This window comes from Bombyx mandarina, chromosome 22 (assembly GCF_030267445.1).
Source record: "Bombyx mandarina strain Sakado chromosome 22, ASM3026744v2".
Taxonomy (NCBI): domain Eukaryota; kingdom Metazoa; phylum Arthropoda; class Insecta; order Lepidoptera; family Bombycidae; genus Bombyx; species Bombyx mandarina.
Window position 1 is genome coordinate 13,685,450 of NC_143228.1, and position 21,460 is coordinate 13,706,909.

General features: G+C 39.8%; 1 protein-coding gene across 1 annotated transcript; it reads right to left on the reverse strand.

Annotated features, from left to right (window-relative positions):
* Positions 1-17,712: 17,712 nt before the first annotated feature.
* Positions 17,713-20,188, reverse strand: LOC114250500 (uncharacterized). Its single transcript, XM_089736896.1, has 2 exons — positions 20,068-20,188; positions 17,713-18,736 (listed from the first exon to the last, which is right to left on the reverse strand). Exon 2 carries the CDS (start codon positions 18,734-18,736, stop codon positions 17,933-17,935), a length of 804 nt encoding a protein of 267 aa, XP_089593022.1. The 5' UTR covers positions 20,068-20,188; the 3' UTR covers positions 17,713-17,932.
* Between the last annotated feature and the right edge of the window lie 1,272 nt (positions 20,189-21,460).

Below are 21,460 nucleotides of genomic sequence, written 5' to 3' on the forward strand. Positions count from 1 at the left end.
CTTTCCTATCTTAGGTCAATAGTTCATATTATTAATGAGCGGTGAAGCAACGGGATTCGATTCTGTTCTTCCAAAGAGCTCTTTTATAATATATTTTTATGCACAAACTTTTACGGTGAATTGGTCTTTTAATATTTGAGAAATACAATTTGTTAGTGGAACCTATAATTTGTTTGCTTAGATTTCGATTTTACAGCTTTGTTTTCGTTATAAATTTTACCGAATGCAGAACAGTGTTAAGAGGTCATTTCTGTGTCAAACTTAGCATAGATCAATTTATGTTGGTAATGTTTTTTAATTAGTTAGCTTGTAGCGCTATTAGACAAAATATCAATCCCATTGTCCATGGATTCTGTTCCAAAATTAAAATTGCTGACATGAATTTACGTAAAATCTACACTCTACCTATCAGTCTATAGTATATCTAATCTACAACATTTCACTATTGTTTTATTATATTATTATTCTTTTATTATCTACTAACTATATTATAAGGTCAAGACACATCTCTTGATTTTTATCCACTTTTGTTGTAGTGAATGTAAAGGAATCTTTAAATTCCGCTATCTCTTTCTTGTTATATTACTGTAAAACTTGGTATCGATGTATACTTGTAACGACAATACAAACTATTGTACTGGTACTAACCATTGAGCTGTTTTGATGATGAACCAGGAAAAAGGATGACAGAACTCTCAAGTGTTAGTAAACTCATCTATTATGGTTCATTATAGTATATATCTTAACAGGTAGTATTCATGTGTGGTTTTACACATTCAACTACAATTTCATAAAATTATACTACAAATGCTAACGTTCTTATTATTATTTTTGTATTACTTAGACGGGTGGACGAGCTAGCCCACCTGGTGTTAACTAGTAACTGGAGCCCATAGACATCTACAACGTAAATGCGCCACCCACATTGAGATATAAGTTCTAAGATCTCAGTATAGTTACAACGGCTGCCCTACCCTTCAAACCGAAACGCATTACTGCTTCACGGCATAAATAGGCAGGGCGGTGGTACCTACCCGTGCGGACTCACAAGAGGTCCTACCACCAGTAAACGCTGCACGCGGCAAGTGCTCGTGCCGGGTCATATCAGGCACGTCTCTTGGTTTACTTCTCTGCAGTCACGATACTGCCGGTTAATTTTTGGTTCAAAAAAGTTTTTATTATTTTCTCCGAGCTATAAAAAAAAAATTCATCGATATCGATAATTTCGAAAATAATAAATGTAGAAGCACTAGTAATAAGTACTACAATCTCTTTAAGCTTTTTGAACTTGGCCATGGACTTTAAAATGGCCTAAATACATTAAAGCTGACTATTAAACTCATAGACAAACATTCAAGGAAGCATGACTTTCAAATTAGTGATTTATTGTTTGTCAGCTGTTCTAGTGAAACATACAAAAAAAAGCTTATTACACGTAGGTGGGGAGTGACATATTACCACATGCTTGCTAGGAGTTTTAGTGCGGTATGTGAAGGAATACCAATCTTCTCTGGCTAATGCTGGTGACTGCACCACAACACTTCTCATTCGCCAGTCAATATACTACAGTATATATACATATACACTCATATTTTTTTACTTTTTGACTTGATTATTTAACTGACTCGGTGGTGTAGCAGCTAGCACCCCTGACAGTTGCGTCGAGGATCGTTGGTTCGATTCCCACATTGGCTAAACGTTCGTGTGATGAATAGGTTTGTTTGCTCTTTGTTTGGGTGCTTATTATTTATTGTATATATAAATATTTAAACGTATATAAGTCTGTTTGTCAGTCTCTGGTACCTATAGCTCTAAACACGTCATTACGGACCCTCCCGATCCACTAGCGGTGCTTTTAGGTACCTCAAGCACCGGTCACCGTCCTTGCTGAACCCGTCACTTACCACGAAGGGCTCGACGAGTAAATTAACCCATAGACACAGCCCACTGAGTTTCTCGCCGGAAATTCTCAGTGGGTCGCGTTTCCGATCCGGTGGTAGATTCTGAGAAGCACTGCTCTTGCTAGGGCCAGTGTTAGCAGCACTCCGGTTTGAGCCCCGTGAACTCACCTACACGCCAAGGAGTAGCTGAAATAGCCTCTCAAGGCTATCAGCATAGGTAGGGAAAAAAAAACGAAAAAAAAGGTACCTAGAACACAGGGAATCCTAATTTGCGTGATTTGTTTTCAGTTATTTATTTATTATTATTTCCTGCTGTAGGCAAGATTAGGTGAATACTCTGCGATCAAAATAATATCTGGATGGTCCGTTAAGATTTCTGCACTCGTTGATGCTAGAGCGTGCTATTTGTTTGCACGACTAGCACCGTCCTATTTCTGGGAAAAAGTGTTCGGACATTCCGAAAAGAACAGGTTATACCATATAACTGATACTTGAATCATATTTACCTCGGCTTGGCTTGTCTATCTAGGAAAATAACCAAAATGTTTCCCAATTAAATTATACTTCAGTTTTCACGTATTCACATTGGAAATATACACGTTAAACAATTCTTAATAATTAAGGCGACGATAGTCCAGCAATAAAACTCTACATAATCCGTCAAGGCGAGCCTAAGAAATGATTTCAATCGCACTGCCAAACATATCAGCAGTATAAAAGTCGAGCTTTTCAGAGTTAATTATCCTTTAAAAGACATAACTGTACATTTATATTCGTTAAAGAAGGTTGTCAATAACTTTTTACACCAACATAACTCGCTGTATTCTGTATTTAGAAATGATTGAGTTATAAAACGTGATAGTAAAACATATTTTGGTCATTCATTACTGAACGAATTTGTTTTATATCAGGACATAATTGTTTAGTCAGAACAGAAAAACGAGTATTAAAAAGGTGATTTTATTTTTAAAAAAAGATGTGTGGTGTCGTAGGACACCGGATAGGAACGAAGTTCCTAAATATAAAAATATTAATTTTAAGTTCTCTTCGAGGTATAAAGAAAATAAATCAGGAGGTTTCACAACAACCCACGATCATTCGGTAATGTGCGAACTTATTGTGGTACACTTCATTCACGGTTGTTTGCTTAGTGTATTGCGTAAACGAACGCTCTGAGATCGTGGTCAATGAATGATAAAAAAATATGTTATTTTTTGTACGCTATTACAAAGTTAAGTCGTACACTGTGTGCATTACTAATAAAAATCTTACGTTACGGACGCTTTTTCCCGGTTAGGGTACCCCTCCGCATCGTCCCATAAGGAACTTCGTTCCAAAAAAAAACAAATGATCATCATGTATCATGTATTCTATCGTATAAGGCCCACTTCAATAAATATATTAGGATGTAACTTTTTTCTTCCTACCTATTTATAGGTAGTCTAAGAAGCTATTCCAGCTACTCCCGCAAGAATTTTTATTACAAGCGCTCGTAGCGATGTAATAGCAGACTCAAATATTGTCGCAGATATAAAAAAATTGTTTTACATAATACTTAATTACCTACATTTGATTCAAGAATAACATCATATATAGTTATAATAGCACTAGCAAAATTTATAGATCTACCTGTTATTATTGGTGGTATTAAAACGTGAGTTAATAACTGATTTGGTTTTTTATTACCATTACATGAATATTGAATAGTTCATCGAACCCGAGCATGATCTTATTCTAATATATTATATAATAATTTGCGAAATAGCTTTTATTTAAGATGAAACAAACTGAAACTGTTTGGAGGCTCTCAAAGTACATCTAATCAAGGCAGTGGTTTGGTTTGGTTATGAAATATCCGCTACCATAGACAACCAGGCTCTCAGCTTGTGTGTCTGTATATTAGAGAAGGGAGTTTGAATGACTTAAATCCATTCCGATAGAGGCACCCGTCACGTGCGAACGTGCTCATCGACCACTCGATTGCCCGGCCTTTGTTCGCCCGGCTTTTGTTAGCCCGGCCATTGTTCGCGCGGCCTGTGTTCGTGGTACATCTGCCGACCAAGTGTTTTTTTCTGGAAGTTTTTAATTTTTTTGTTTCCTTTTGTTATTTCTGTGTTCGTGGTACATCTGCCGACAAACTGTCTTCCTGGAAGTGTTTAATTGTTTTGTTTCTTTTTGTTATTTCCGTTTTGTTGTGTTTTTTTCTTTGTCCTGTAGTAATCGTGCCGCATCGCCACCTGTGTTCAATAGAACCGCTCAGGTCCGAGAAGTTGGGGCCTCGCCGCAAGGCGAGTGTTTTCTAAGACCCAGGGTAGCCCCACCTGGGCACGTAGCCATCATGGACGCTGTATTTGCGGAATTTCTCCGGCTTCGCTACCCAAAGCTCACTTCCGAGTTTCAGGCCTTCAAGGTCGATCACACCGCGAGCCCTCTCGTGGACTCCGCCGAGCTCGCCGCTCCTGCGTCGCCTGTACCTGCGTGCAAAGCTTCTGCATCGAGCACCGCAGCCTCCGTCGTGCCTGCCGTTCCCGCGTCGCCTATACTGGTGAGTAAAACTGCTGCGTCGTCCGCCGTGGTCACCGTTCCAGCAGCGCGATCATCCGCGGCCTCCGTCGCACCCTCCAAAACATCTACTCGTAGGTCACCTGCGCCCGCCTCCTCGTCCTCCGACTCTGACTCGGAGATGGAGGTCGACCTCGCCCCCGCCTCATCGACGGATGGATTCACCTTGGTGCAAAAGGGTAAGAAGCGTGCCGCGGAGTCTCGAGCTCTCGCGGCCGCTAAAATTAGCAAAGCCGCGAACGCGTCGCGCCCCCGCCCTCAGACTCCCGTTGCGCCTCCAGCCCGTGCCACTCCGTCGCCGCGTCCGGTGGCACAAAATAAAACCCAGACCCCTCCCCCGGTAATCCTTCAAGAGAAGGCAGCTTGGGAACGAGTTTCTCTGGCCCTTAAGGCCAAAAATATCAATTTCACGAATGCCCGTAACCTCGCGAACGGCATTCAAATTAAGGTTCGAACACCCGACGACCATAGGGCCCTCTCTTCTTACCTCCGTAAGGAGCGTATAAGTTTCCACACGTATACGCTCCAGGAGGAGCGCGAACTCCGTGTCGTTATACGTGGCATCCCTAAAGAGTTGGATGCCGAGCTCGTTAAGGCCGACCTTCTCGAACAAGGCCTACCGGTTAACTCCGTACACCGCATGCATACAGGCCGCGGAAGGGAGCCATATAATATGGTTCTCGTCGCCCTCCAGCCTACCCCCGAGGGTAAGCAAATATTCAACATCCGAACGGTCTGTAGCCTTTCCGGAATCGCAGTCGAAACCCCACACAAGAAAGGCACACCTAGCCAGTGCCATAACTGCCAATTATACGGGCATTCTTCCCGTAACTGTCACGCGCGCCCCCGATGCGTCAAGTGCTTAGGCGATCACGCCACGGCCCTATGCACTCGCGATCAAAAAACCGCGACGGAACCGCCTAGCTGCGTCCTGTGTCGAACACAGGGTCACCCCGCAAATTACCGCGGATGCCCCCGAGCCCCTAAAATAAATCGACGCGTCGCCCGCCAAAACCGCCTCCGAGCTTCCGGCCCAGACATCAAAGCCTCGGCACCCTCTGTGTCGCAGGCTAAGCCAGCGTTCGTTCCGGCGCCGGTGCCCAGTGTCTCGGCCTGGGCGAAACCGCTGCCGTACACGAACACGGCTACAACTCCCTCCTCCGCAATTCGTCCCGCCCCCGCGACTCGTCCCTCTCCCGCGACTTGCCCTCCGACCGCGTCCGACAATCTCGCTTTAGCGATCGACTTCTTTCAGTCGATCAACTTTGAGCGCGTTAACGCTTTGGGCGACGCCATTCGCGCTGCCTCCACTGCACAACACTTTATCGCCGTTGTGCAAGAATACGCCGACGTATACGCGTCATTAAATACGTACGTCCTCCCCTCACTCCGCCGGTAATCAATGGCGTATATAAGTAGAATAAAGCCCCTATCCGTAACGATAGGATTTTTTAACGCTTACGGTCTCGCAAATCAACGTGATCAGGTTTCTGACTTTTTGCGTGACCATCAAATTGATATCTTTTTAGTGCAGGAGACCCTACTTAAGCCCGCGCGCCGTGACCCTAAAATCGCGAACTATAACATGGTCAGGAACGACAGGCTCTCTGCTCGTGGTGGTGGTACCGTCATTTACTATAGAAGAGCCCTGCATTGCGTTCCGCTCGATCCTCCCGCGCTCGCTAATATCGAAGCATCAGTGTGCCGAATCTCACTGACGGGACACGCGCCGATCGTTATCGCGTCCGTTTATCTTCCACCGGATAAGATCGTTCTAAGCAGTGATATCGAGGCGCTGCTCGGCATGGGGAGCTCTGTCATTCTGGCGGGCGACCTAAATTGTAAACACATCAGGTGGAACTCACACACTACAACCCCGAATGGCAGGCGGCTTGACGCGTTAGTCGATGATCTCGCCTTCGATATCGTCGCTCCGCTAACCCCGACTCACTACCCGCTAAATATCGCGCATCGCCCGGATATACTCGACATAGCGTTATTAAAAAACGTAACTCTGCGCTTACACTCGATCGAAGTAGTTTCAGAGTTAGATTCAGACCACCGTCCCGTCGTTATGAAGCTCGGTCGCGCTCCCGATTTCGTTCCCGTCACGAAGACTGTGGTGGATTGGCACACGCTGGGCATCAGCCTGGCTGAATCTGATCCACCATCGCTCCCGTTTAGCCCGGACTCTACCCCGTCTCCTCAGGATACCGCTGAAGCCATAGACATCTTAACGTCACACATCACCTCGACATTAGATAGGTCATCGAAACAAGTTGTAGCGGAGGACTTCCTTCACCGCTTCAAATTGTCCGACGATATTAGGGAACTCCTTAGAGCTAAGAACGCCTCGATACGCGCCTACGACAGGTATCCTACCGCGGAAAATCGAATTCGAATGCGTGCCCTACAACGCGACGTAAAGTCTCGCATCGCCGAAGTCCGAGATGCCAGATGGTCTGATTTCTTAGAAAGACTCGCGCCCTCTCAAAGGTCTTACTACCGCTTAGCTCGTACTCTCAAATCGGATACGGTAGTAACTATGCCCCCCCTCGTAGGCCCCTCAGGCCGACTCGCGGCGTTCGATGATGATGAAAAAGCAGAGCTGCTGGCCGATACATTGCAAACCCAGTGCACGCCCAGCACTCAATCCGTGGACCCTGTTCATGTAGAATTAGTAGACAGTGAGGTAGAACGCAGAGTCTCCTTGCCACCCTCGGACGCGTTACCACCCGTCACCCCGATGGAAGTTAAAGACTTGATCAAAGACCTACGTCCTCGCAAGGCTCCCGGTTCCGACGGTATATCCAACCGCGTTATTAAACTTCTACCCGTCCAACTCATCGTGATGTTGGCATCTATTTTCAATGCCGCTATGGCGAACTGTATCTTTCCCGCGGTGTGGAAAGAAGCGGACGTTATCGGCATACATAAACCCGGTAAACCAAAAAATCATCCGACGAGCTACCGCCCGATTAGCCTCCTCATGTCTTTAGGCAAACTGTATGAGCGTCTGCTCTACAAACGCCTCAGAGACTTCGTCTCATCCAAGGACATTCTCATCGATGAACAATTCGGATTCCGTACAAATCACTCATGCGTTCAACAGGTGCACCGCCTCACGGAGCACATTCTTGTGGGGCTTAATCGACCAAAACCGTTATACACGGGAGCTCTCTTCTTCGACGTCGCAAAAGCGTTCGACAAAGTCTGGCACAACGGTTTGATTTTCAAACTATTCAACATGGGCGTGCCGGATAGTCTCGTGCTCATCATACGGGACTTCTTGTCGAACCGCTCTTTTCGATATCGAGTCGAGGGAACCCGCTCCTCCCCACGACCTCTCACAGCTGGAGTCCCGCAAGGCTCTGTCCTCTCACCCCTCCTATTTAGCTTATTCGTTAACGATATTCCCCGGTCGCCGCCGACCCATTTAGCTTTATTCGCCGACGACACGACTGTTTACTATTCCAGTAGAAACAAGTCCCTAATCGCGAAGAAGCTTCAGAGCGCAGCCCTAGCCCTAGGACAGTGGTTCCGAAAATGGCGCATAGACATCAACCCAGCGAAAAGTACTGCGGTGCTATTTCAGAGGGGAAGCTCCACACGGATTTCCTCCCGTATTAGGAGGAGGAATCTCACACCCCCGATTACTCTCTTTAGTCAATCCATACCCTGGGCCAGGAAGGTCAAGTACCTGGGCGTTACCCTGGATGCATCGATGACATTCCGCCCGCATATAAAATCAGTCCGTGACCGTGCCGCGTTTATTCTCGGTAGACTCTACCCCATGATCTGTAAGCGGAGTAAAATGTCCCTTCGGAACAAGGTGACACTTTACAAAACTTGCATAGGGCCCGTCATGACTTACGCGAGTGTGGTGTTCGCTCACGCGGCCCGCACACACATAGACACCCTTCAATCTCTACAATCCCGCTTTTGCAGGTTAGCCGTCGGAGCTCCGTGGTTCGTGAGAAACGTTGACCTACACGACGACCTGGGCCTCGAATCTATCCAGAAATACATGAAGTCAGCGTCGGAACGGTACTTCGATAAGGCTATGCGTCATGATAATCGCCTTATCGTAGCCGCCGCTGACTACTCCCCGAATCCTGATCATGCAGGAGCCAGTCACCGTCGACGCCCTAGACACGTCCTTACGGATCCCTCAGATCCAATAACGTTTGCACTAGACGCCTTCAGCTCTAGGAGCAGGCTTAGGGACCTCGGTAACCGTACTCGTCGAACTCGACAAAGAGTTCGCCGTGCAACCTAACCCATGAATCAGCTCGCTGAGTTTCTCGCCGGATCTTCTCAGCGGGTCGCGATTCCGATCCGGTAGTAGATTCATTCGCGAAGCAGCTACTCTTGAGTTGTTAGGTCTCCTTCGGAGGCGCTCGGGTAGCTGTTAGCAAATCCCACCCCTCCTGGCTGAGCCTTTGCTCGCCCACCTGTCCTGGTGAAACTGGAAAGGCCTCCGGGCCACCAGTAGTCCTTCAATCATAAAAAAAAAAAAAAAAAAAAGAATGACTTAAAACCAAAATTAACTATATTTATTTAAGTCTGTTTTCATATACAACATTTTAAGATAACAATTTTGTAGTAAACTTAATTTATTACAGATTGGTCCCGCTGTTTTTCTCGCGTTAAATTTGTAATACCAATCAATTTGAAGATCGGTTTGTACGTAAAATAATGTACACACGTATATATATAGATTTGTAACAATACTTGTGCCACGACCAGTTAAATATAATCGGTAAACTGAATTATTGTATAAGTATAAGTTGTTTCTCTTTAGATCGTTAGAAAATCTAGACATGACAATACCTGATGATAATTCACGTGTAGTGCTGACGACCGCGTAACATCTGATGGGCCGTGAACTAGTCTGCCTATCATGTTAAAATAATAAAAATAAAAGTTATGGCGCAAAATCACCGCCCATGTTTTCAATTTATAAAATGTCTAACTCAATTTTCTATACTAATATTATAAAGAGGAAAGATTTGTTTGTTTGTTTGTTTCGAATAGGCTCCGAAACTACTGGACCGATTTGAAAAATTATTTTTCAATTAGAAGCCGACATTGTCCCTGATGAACATAGGCTACTTTTTTTTTATTTATTTTTTTGGTTTCATGTGTGTTTTAATGTTTCCGAAGCGAAGCGAGGGCGGGTCGCTATATATGATAATTATACGGGCAAGCCAGAAATATACGACCGCGCATCTAATTCGGTATCCTATCTATCATATTTGATAAAGTGCAAAAAGTTTAATTCGAAATCTTATTATGGTAATTATATCTGTAAATTGCTTTCAATTTTTATAATACATACGTCTAATTATAAAGAAATGCAAAATTTACTGGTGGTAAGACCTCGTGGGGCAGTCGTTGTAACTATACTTGAGACTTTAGAACTTATATCTCAAGGTGGGTGGCACATTTACGCCGTACATGTCTATGGGCTCCAGTAACCACTTCACAGCAGGTGTGCTGTGATCTCGTCCACCCATATCAGCAATAAATAAAAAATGCGTAAAAATTGACGGCGGAAAGTTTTGTGAGCCTGCACGGGTGAATACCACCGACCTGTCTATATCTATAGCGAAGCAGTTTTGTGCCCCAGTTTGAAGGATGAGACACAATACTTCATTGTATGATTGCTGACTTTGACCTCACGTCTCAAGTTCGGCGGGAGCAATCACGTTGTGAATCAATATAGGACAACCGTTATCCGACTTCTAAAATCGTATTTGCAATTAATATTTAATCAATATTACTTTTAAATTAAAAAGAAAGGTTTCAAACAATGCAAACGTAACTAAGAATTGATTGACATTTTTTTAGTCGTGCCACTTTCACTTGTTGTGTTAATTTTTAAAATAGGTAATTGGACGCGGTTTTGTGGCACTCATGAGTGTTAACGTCATTAGAAATTTCTTACAATGACTTGCACATCGTTTTAATAATAGCTTTGTATAAACAACTCGTAAAAGCGTCTATAATTATAAGTGTTGTAGTATCTGCCATTCCCGATGTTTCTATTAAATATATCTTTTCGTTAAGCTTTATAAATTGTCTATTTTCTATATGGGTATGTGTTGACTGACTAGATAGTGCAGTAGCTAGCTTTCTTGACTGTTGCGCCGAAGGTTGTGGATTCGATTCCCACATTTGGCAAACATTCGTGTGATGAACAAGTTTGTTTGCTCTTTGCCTGGGTGTTAATTATTTATATATGTATATGTTTAAACGTATATAAGTATGTATGTCAGTTTTTGGTATCACAGGAAATCCTAATTTGGGGCCGGATGACCGTGCGTGATTTGCTCCCAGTTTTTTTTGTTTGTTTTATTTATAAACTAAACACTCACTCACTCATTGCTGTTTTTTAGTTGTGGGCTTGGCAATAGAAAAGAAACGACTTTTTATTTTCTTTAATTATTTTATACTATGAACAGGTAACGCGAATGAAAAATGAAATACTCGCTATAGAAATCAAGCTTTACTAGATATAGTACGCTAAGAGAACATTTATATTTTACACTTGGATTAAATTGTGAATTGAAATTAATTACACCAAATGAAAATTATGCAGTGCTTATTAAAACTGTAAACTGTCAATTAAGCTAATGAACACTGTTAAGATGCTTATTAACACGTCGACTGCCATGTAGGTCACCGGTGCATTACACGGCGCACTGAAGTAATTATTTCGACTTCTCTTCTTTTTTTAAATCTAAGCTGATGGCCTTGAGAGGCCGTTCCAGCGTAGTCCTAAGAAGAAGGTGAGCTCACGGGGCTCAAACCTGACGACGTTACTAACACTAACCCTAGCTAGAGCAGTGCTTTGCAGAATCTACCACCGGATCCCGAAATGCGACCTACTGAGAAGATCCGGCGAGCAACACAATGGGCTGTGTTTGTGGGTTAATTTACTCGCTGAGCCCTTCGTCGCAAGCAACGGGTTCGACGAGAACGATGACCGGTGTTCTCTCTTTGATCTTCTTACTAAGGCACTGGAATATCGAGTAGACTCTGGGAACGACGAATCCGAAGATACTGAGACTGAATCTATCTCTAAGAGACCTAAAAGACTAAAACATAGGTACATTATAAACAAAAGAAGGCAAAGTTAAGCAATCCAGGGGCTTAGTAACAGAAATTCAGATAATTACTTCAGTTCGTCACGTAGGGCACCAGTAACCTACATGGTAGTCAAAGGGTTAAATGAATTGTTCGACGGCCTCGGATTTATTCACGAAAAGTTTGGAGGCGAGCGGTTCTTAATTTAAATTTTGCGCTCCAAAGATCAAGGCGGTCTTTCTAATGGTTCATCGCAAGTAATGCACATCGTGCAGTGTTTTTACTTGCGGTGTGTTGTAAGCTCGCATTGGCACCACCGTCGATTTGTGCGGCAAAGTAGACGGTCGTTTCGATTTCAAGGGTTTGATAGCCTTATCACTTCTGTTTTAATAATATGGGAACAGAATGTTATACTTCTATCGAGCGTGACGCCTGCTGGACCTACCGAGGTTACGGTATGGGCTGGCCGAAAAGGGGGTGGGGCAAATGGTGTAGGTGTTATCGTGCATATTACGGATATGTTTCGCATTTTGGATAGCCACATTAAATCTGTGAGATTTTAAGGCAACGGTAACCCTTATACAGCGACAGATGAACTTGTTCGCCAAGCTACAGTAACAAAAAAATGTCAATATTAAAACAACGTCAAACATATCGTTAAGTATCACCTCTTAAGACTTTAGACACTTCCCATCAGAATTTAGGACTATTTAAGCTGGGGCTTATGTATCAGTGTAAATGACAATTATAAAAAAACCTCATTATAAACATGGCTTTGCATAAATATCCTCGATTAGTCCATACTTAAAATGGCAATTGGCTATTTAGTCGCGCGATGTGATCACGCTATTTTAGTGACCTTTTACAACAAGCCAAATTTGATCCTGTTTATAAAAGGCTTCCAAAATACAATACGAAACTTCATTAACCGTTGATCTACTTAAGGCGAATACGAATTTGGTCTTGATGACGCCAAGCGAAAATGTAAATGTAGTTTAGTTAAAGCCCCACCCTTAAATGACCGTCGGTTATTAGATTATTTTTAGTTCCCGGGTACTGAAGAACTAAATATCTCTCATAGGTTATCGTCAACAGTGCAATCCAGGATCCTTCGATATTTTGGACACGTATCACGACGGCCAGCAGAGTCTATAGAGAAACTTGTTGTTCAGGGTAGGGTCAATGGTAAGAGATCTCGTGGACGAATCCCCATGTGTTGGACTGATCAGGTGAAATACCTTACTGAAACCCCACATAACGAGTGTGTGCGGTGGGCCTCGGTTCGCAAACTATGGAAAACATCTGTCAAGGCTTTATAGGCAAGAATTCCACATGACCACAACTGCTCTGCCAAGAGCAGCGATTATGATGATGACTGTCTCGGGTGGAAATCGGGCGAGAGTGTCGGGTAGTGGTTGGACTTCTACTATAATTAGACCTGGCCTTTATCGTCTTGGGCTACCCAGTCCCATATCCTGCACGTCCTCGAACACGAGCACGAAAAAGTTGTTTTTCTTTTTTCCTATTGCACTAAATATAAGAACGAGGTCGTCGTCTAGAAAGCACAACGTGAATACGTTCATTAAAGCGGCATTGTATTTTGTAATTAAATTAGTATTTATCGAATTGATGCATGATATACACGATATGATACCGGTTCAAGATATATCCTGAAATTTATAGTTACTTTACCAAACTATTATTTTTTACTACTATAACTATTAATTCTATTTATAATATTAGTAACGAGTGTTTAAAGCAGTGCTAATGGTGAGTTGAAGATACACAGAAAACCCAAGTTTTAGATTGTTTACATTTTACAAACTGAGTCTATTGATTTAGTCTATAGCCGCATCGCTAGCAGTGATATTCTATTTTGGTACGCGGTGATTAGAACAGTTCCTGAACATGAAGGCATTTGCTAGAGCTGGCAATTCTTATTGCTCACAGAATCGTCTTAAATTTATACATATAAGGATATTTACGATACATTTTTATGATAGATACCGTTCAGTTTATGACGTCATATTTTGATTTACATACTAATCAAATAGGTCAACGAACGATTCAAAAAAAAGAACTATCAAATCATTTTAAATTGTTAAAATATAATAATTTTTTCTCAAATGTTTTTATTTAATGGTGTTTCCGGTTATAAAAAACGATTTATACATTTTATTTAATATTAGACAACTCCACATTGTCCGCTACGATTTTTTTGTAAATTTAATATGTTATTAATTTAAAAAGACTCATACTATATCAAAGTACTTGAACCTTTCTAGAAATATACGAAATATTAACAAGTTAATATTAAATATAAACAAATATTAACAGAGTTTGTGATTCTTGCAAAAATCTAGTGAAAGGTTTTTAATTTGCCGATATTGGCAGAAGAGAGGCTAGTCAACTTGATGTAAATCACTGGAGGCTCCATACACACATGATGTGTCCCATGTGACATGAGAATTACACTTGTTTGTAAGTCTTGAATGCATTTTATTACGGCCCTTAGTTACTTCAGCTTTTAGCTTAACTTATTTGTTTTATTAATCTATAGGTAGGTAATTATCCATAAAATATAATTATCCATATCCATATCAATAAAATAGCGTAAATTTAATGGGACTCATTCGGCTTTTAACAAGAACTCAAGAACGCATATCCGACGATTGTGTTTTATTTTTCTCCATTCTTGCACTTGATTCAAATACTAAGTCGTTGTTAGCCACTATCACACTACGTTTAAGCCAGAAAAAACACAAATTGACACTAAATTGACTAATTAAAGCAATTCACACGACACCACCCAAGCGCTAAAAACTCCAAATCAATCTTTAGTGCAACGGCTGTGGTCAAACCGGTTTTATGACCAAGAAAGATGAATATAAACAATTATCTATCCTGATAATTCGTTAACATGTCTCAGGTATAAAGTCATTTGGAAATATTAAAGCTCCAAGGTACAAACTTTAAGTGTTAATGAATTTAGAGATTCAGTACGTGAGCCTGCATTTAGTATAAATTTTCAAATATCATTATGAAGTGGGTTTTGTTGATTACGGATACAACGTTATCTGTTATAATGATATTTATGAGTTTATTCATATAAGAACTGAGTTTTAACCGTGTTTTTTGTCCGGGGGTCTAATTTTCTATGAGATTTTCTAGCTGAAGAGTGCACACAATCGGCGGGATATTATACATAACATTAGGTATGTCATCAAATCCGTTGCTTCTATTACCTAATAATTATATAGTTTTAGCAGTGTGTACAAACGTATTTTCGCAATAAACACTTTAACCTTAATACCATCAAGCCTATAATATATCAATCGAAAATCATTTGTTCCCAGTCTCTTTATTCCAAAGAGTTACAAATTTAAATAGTCGATGACATTTGATAAACAATTTAAACTGTTAGTCGTTTACTTTGATGGAAATGATTTGGAATGAAATGGATCTGGTCGGTTTAATTTAATATTAGAGTAGAGATAGATAGGAAGTTAATAAATTATCAATGAATACGAATAACGTATATTTAGTATATATTATATAATTTAGAGTTATTATCATGAAACGATCTAAGACTGGTGTACAAGAAAACAATAAAATTGTTTAAAACAAAATATGTAGAAGAGCCTTAAGATTTAGCCTTTAATTTTAAGTTCGAATATAGACTGAAGTTATTGTTTTTATTATTGCTGTTTTAGGTTGACGAATACACAGCCTATCTGATGGCTGATCGTGGCTAATGGTGATCAGTAACGCGTGGACCACAGCCAAGTCGATAGCTACTGCCAAAGAGTTTACGTAAGGTGTGTAGACTAAACATACTACTCTCCTTCTACTTAGTAGCTATCAGAGTTCAGAAAAATTAGTAATCTACCTTTAGGAATAGATAGACGCAGGTTTGACCAGTGTGTGTTGCCAGTGAAACCCGAAGGATTACGAGGTTGAAGTGGCGGTGGACAGGGCATGTTGTTTGAAGATCAGGTGGGCGTTGTGGACAATAAGTTCTCGTGTGGTGGCGAACCGGAAAACGCAGCTTGGGTAGGCCTCCACGAGGTACACCTATGACTTCATAAAGGTCGCGGGAAACATTGGATGCGGGCCGAACTGGACCGGCCATTGTGGTTAACTTTGAGGGAGGCCTGCATCCAGCAGTGGGCATCTGTAGGTTGATGATGATGCTGAAATGCTGCTAATGAAATATGAGCGAAGTGCGCACATTAGCCGCGCTGTCTTGATTTCTTTTATTGCTTTCATAGGTGGACGAGCTTACGGCTCACCTGGAGTTAAGTGGTTACAGGAGCCCATAGTTATCTACAAAGTATATGACGTCACCCACCTTAAGATAGAAGTTCTGGGCCTCAGTTGTAACAGTACGACGGTTACCCACCCTTTAAACCAAAACGAATTACTGCTTCACGGCAGAAATAGAAGTAGGATGGTAGGACGCCTTGTGACCCGTGCGGAGTCACAAGGCGTCCTACCATCAGTAATTACGCAAATTATAATTTTGCGGGTTTGAATTTTATTACACGATGTTATTCATTCACTGTGGAAGTTAATTGATTTTTCGGGCTGGTTACCTAAATTTTTAGCCGGACACATATTTTTCAGACCTCTGACAACGCTTGCTGACGCTAGTAGATAAACAAAAGAGACATTAAACTATAAAAGTAAAATTGTATTATAAAGTTCCACAAACCTGAGTGAACCAAACAGTAACGTAACGGTATTCACCGTTGTTCGTCTCCGCAAAAGGTTCGATCTGTATGTGGTTTGAGTACAAAATATTTGGTCGTACACCCAATGTTCGGTGATTCATTAAACGATGAGTATAATGCGTGCGGTATTCGAAAACGGTAATTTTAATTCTATATCATCAGAATTTTTAAAGTTATAACAACATTTTTTTTTTTTAATAGTTAGTGTAGTAGTTTAGAAAGGATTGTATATGAAGTATTTGAGTTACTTGAATTCTTCTTCTTCTTAGTCGCATACCTAATTCATTGCTGAAGGTCGTGTCCTTGAAAACCCTTCGTGGCTCTTTGTACCATCAATCAATCTGTCCTCGAGTAACTTCGCATAGAAACGAGACTGTCTACGATTTGCTACCAGAAGGTTCTTGGTTACTTTGGTCACATTGCTCGGCGGGCACCAGACAACCTTGACAAATTGCCTGTGGTGGGCAAGGTAGAAAGGAAAAGACCCGCCGACCGGCCACCAAACCGTTGGTCAGATCAGATAACTGCGCTCACTGGACTCTGAAGGAAATGGAAGCTGCTTGAATTGGGTGTTTCAATTTTCCAAATATTATTCATAGTGCTATCTATCTTCTATACGATATATGGATATAAGTCGATTGGTGTATTCATGTATTTGTGCTTATATTCCGAAACGACTGGACCGATTTCAATTAAATTTTAGGGAAATCTTCAGATTGTCCGAGCTGGCCGATCCCGTATGGTTTGATAACGATCTAATAAAAGTCAAATTAACGATTGGCTGCCAAAGCGGTGCAGATTTACTAGTTTACACATAAAAAGGTTAAATGAGTCGTCTATTATCAAAGGCGGCAATCTGACTTTTGGACAATGATTGGTAAATCAGAAAAACGAATTATTGACTTTGTATTCCATTGGCAGTCACAAAACTCTTCGGAACGACATCTTAGATAAATAACAGGTTAACTATTAACCTTTATTTCATGCAGGTTTTGAACCGTATTCTTTGAAGGAGACGATTATATTCAAATAAATCTGTATTGACATATCAATAAAAAATTTTTGTCCAAATGTACAGATTGCCGCCTTTGATAATAGACGACTCAAACGATTGTTTGAAAAAACAACAGGGAGTACTGGGTGGATTCTCAAAAACACATGAAATTATTTTTTTGCATTTCAATATTCATAGAATATTATCTTATAAAAAAAAGTAAGTTTAGTAAAATACATATATTTTTTAGATGGGTGGACTAGCTCATTGCCCACCTGGTGTTAAGTGGTCAATGGAGCCCATAGACATCTACAACGTAAATGCCCCACCCAGCTTATAAGTTCCAGCATATAAGCATACCAGCATATAAGTTCTAAGGTCTCAAGTATGTATTATATATATTTATCCGTTTCGGATATAGAAACGTACATTGTTTAATTTAAATCTATTTATTGTTTATAAATAGCTTCTGACTACATTCTACCGGATGTTTAACAAAATACTTAAGCTAATTAGGATTAATATAGAAAAATATTCTAAATGCCTTTCGTAAATATTAAAGAATATGATATCAGACGAAGAATTGACACAGTATTTTTAATAATTTTAAATAATCTACTTAAGTTGAGGACAACTATTATATTATAATATCAGTGATAGTTTAGCATTTTACGGACAATTTGCATAATTTTGCTAAAGTCAGTTTTAGCGTTTTTCTTAAAGTTATTTTCTTTTGTTTCACACATAATCATGTCTTCATCAATTTTCTTTTCCTTGGTTTTTAATACGTTCATGCTCTGTCCTGCAATTGTAACGGGATCGTTATTGTTATCCGCATAATTTTTTGTATTTTTTTTCTCCATAGGATTTGTAGTAATTAAATCGTCGAAGTCAATCTCACCGAAATCTGAATCATTAGTTAGTACTACTATTTGACTCTCACTTTGAGAATCTTCATTACCAAGTGGATTCTGTTTGGAACTAACTAAAGAAGTGTGTTGTGGTTTTTGTGAATCACGTTCACTTTGTAAAGCAAGCATTCCTTTTACATCGGAATTTCCATTAGCATATTTATCTTTATTATTCATAATCATATTCAAATTTGTTTTAATCTGTTTCAAGTTTGGTTTGTTGTCATTTTTATTTACGCGAAGACTTTTCGGGTACCGGAATTTCATAGGTGGCATTTCTAGTCGGTCGTTTCTTCTGGGCATTAGATCTTTGTATCCTTGCAATTGCCGGTCATTTTCAAGGACATATTTGACATAATTCTGAGCTATGTTGTTCTCCTCATTTTGATTTACGTCTTCGGGTAGATGAGCGTGGATCCTGAAGGATTGCAAAACGTCGTGAAAGAGCGAACGCTTGCTGTGTCCAATTCCTATTTCTCTTGTTTTTGTAGGATTAACTGTGCATAGTACAATCATGTACGTGACGCATATGAAGCACTGCATCTGAAATACGAGTATTACGCGAATAAATTAATCTCTTGAATTAATTAGTGATTTAAATAAAATTTTAAGATTTGTTTTGAAATGGGCAAAAATAAAAATAATTAAGTATTATTTCCTCTTAATCTTTTCAAAGCTTTTCTTTAAATATTTCATATTTTCGAATCAAGTTCGTGTCAAATTCCAAAACTTAGGCAAACACGTGTATAAGTGAATATTTAAAAAATTAAGACGCTAAACTTTGAGTGAACTTGTCTATAGAATATGTGAATTAATTCGAAAGTGTTTAAGTGATTAATTAAAATGAGCTACTATGAATGGTTTCTCAGGTAGAAATTTAAAATATTATAATCTAAAATATATAAAAAGTTGATTGGTATTTACTGATTGTTTATAATGAGGGTGAATCGCGTACACTATGTATTAAACTAGTACCAAACGGTTTTAATGTAATTTTAGAAAAGTTATACCATATGCGCGTATTGCTCCGAAAAACTTAATAAAAACATTATATTAGACAAGTTTCGGTGCTGAATTGCTAATTCGTAGATCGAATGAATTTAAATTTTTGTTTGAATTTTAATACATATTTACCGTAAAGGTTTATTATACATAGTTTTTTACTTTTTAGAGCGTGATTATATGTATATAGCTATATCTTTTTACAAATTTTATTTGTTTTAAATATGATTTTGAATGCAACTAGTGGTCGCCCGGTAGTCGAAATTCGACTATAATTAATTGAAATTAAAAGTTTGTACACTATTATGATTCTATTTTCAAAGACTATTCTATAAACAAATTTCGTCAAGACTACACTATAGAAAAATATTAATAAAGACAAACAATATTTAATGTATTCTCAATTTGACCACAGACGTCAAGAACAAAAGTTTGACAATAAATAAATATCATGCATGCGTATGTGCGTCAAATACATATATGGGAGTGTTTGTAATGTTTTTTTTATTGATTTAATGTATTTTTTAGGCATAATTTAAAAAAATATAAACATTGTGCACTCCTACTCTATATTCTCTATAAGTGTGGGATATTTCATACTACTCCGTCCGGGCAATTTTCGTAAAAAGGGATACAAAGTTTTTCCTTCACGTATTAATATATAGATGAGAGTCGCCTTACGATATAAAACTAGTAGCAAACTGTTTCAATGTAACTTCAGAAAACGTATAATATATAAAGACTTATTTATACATCGCTCTAGTCTAGTTTTTTTTACTTTTTAGATCGTGAATATATGTATATAGCTATATCTTTTTACAAATTTCATTTGTTTTTGATATGATTTTGAATGGAATAATATTAGAACTCACCTTGTTCTGTATTTGCGTTGGTGCGTTGCAATGACTGCGCCGGAGTGCAATGAGGGACCGGGAAGCGCGAGGGTTGACTGAACCCGTCTGAGTTACTCCAGGGGTTTCGAACGTTTATCTAGGTAGTCAATTTTATTAGGTTTAATTGAAGTTATACTTCTTTAGGCGCGTTATGAAAAATTGATGAGAGTGAAATTTTACGATGCGCGCGCACCGTGACACAAAATTAACAGAATGAAGTTGCCCACTAAATCGCTCATTACAATACGACCGACGTGGTGAGTCTGAATATAGCCGCAGGTGAACTTTCGCGCATGTACACTCGTAAAAAAGAAGATATAAAGGAAAAAATTAAAAAAAATAAAGTTTAACTTCTTACGCGCTTGTAAAGTACACGCATCCTTTTTTTTTTCAGGCTTTATTTTGTTGTATGCGTGCAACTCTTTGAATGTAAGCGTTTTTATGTTTTGGTAAATTTAGGCTTAATGTGATGAATGCGCTGTGTTCTCAATTGACTCGACGTTAAAATATTAAATATGAGTATCCAGGTATATTAACTCAGTACTGGTTTCGTAACAATCATGGATTCTACCTTGAGGAGCGATCAAAATCCCGATTGTGTTTATTGGCTTAAAACCGTAACACATAACGGACGGCGGATGTTATCCGTGTGGATACATAATGTATTTTTGTTATTGTCTAGATGGGTGGACGAGCGCACAGCCCATCTAAAATAGACGTAGACCTCATATCACTGATGGGTGTAGGCATTCACATTATGATGTCTATTTATTTACTGTGTACGTACAAAATCCCATTTTCCATTTCGTGATTAGATGCAGGCTGCAGATATAGAAGAGGTCTTTTTTCGGAAATATTGTATATTACGTATGTGAACTTTATCAGTTCGTACGATTTGTATTTATGCATTTATTTTATTAACTTACGCATGTAATGATTTTCGAGTTGAGTTTATTGACTTCGTTCGAATATATGTTACGTTATTAAAATTTTTCGTTTCCAATACTTAACAGTTACGAATATTTTACAGTTTTGAATACCTTACAGTTTCGATTACTTTAGTTTTTCAAATACTTTACAGTTTTCGTGGTCACGGACAACGGAATCGTTTTTTTAGTTTTTGTTTTCTCTAAAATCAATAATTGAATTTTTTTTATTTATTGCTTAGATGGCTGGACGAGCTCACAGCCCACCTGGTGTTAAGTGGTTACTGGAGCCCATAGACATCCACAACGTAAATGCGCCACCCACCTTGAGATATAAGTTCTAAGGTCTCAAGGAAGTTACAACGGCTGCCCCACCCTTCAAACCGAAACGCATTACTGCTTCACGGCAGAAATAGGTAGGGTGGTGGTACCCACCCGCGCGGACT

Bases quoted from the DNA above. Each gene is read 5' to 3' on its own strand.
- LOC114250500 (XM_089736896.1), bottom strand. From the start codon at position 18,736: ATGCAGTGCTTCATATGCGTCACGTACATGATTGTACTATGCACAGTT.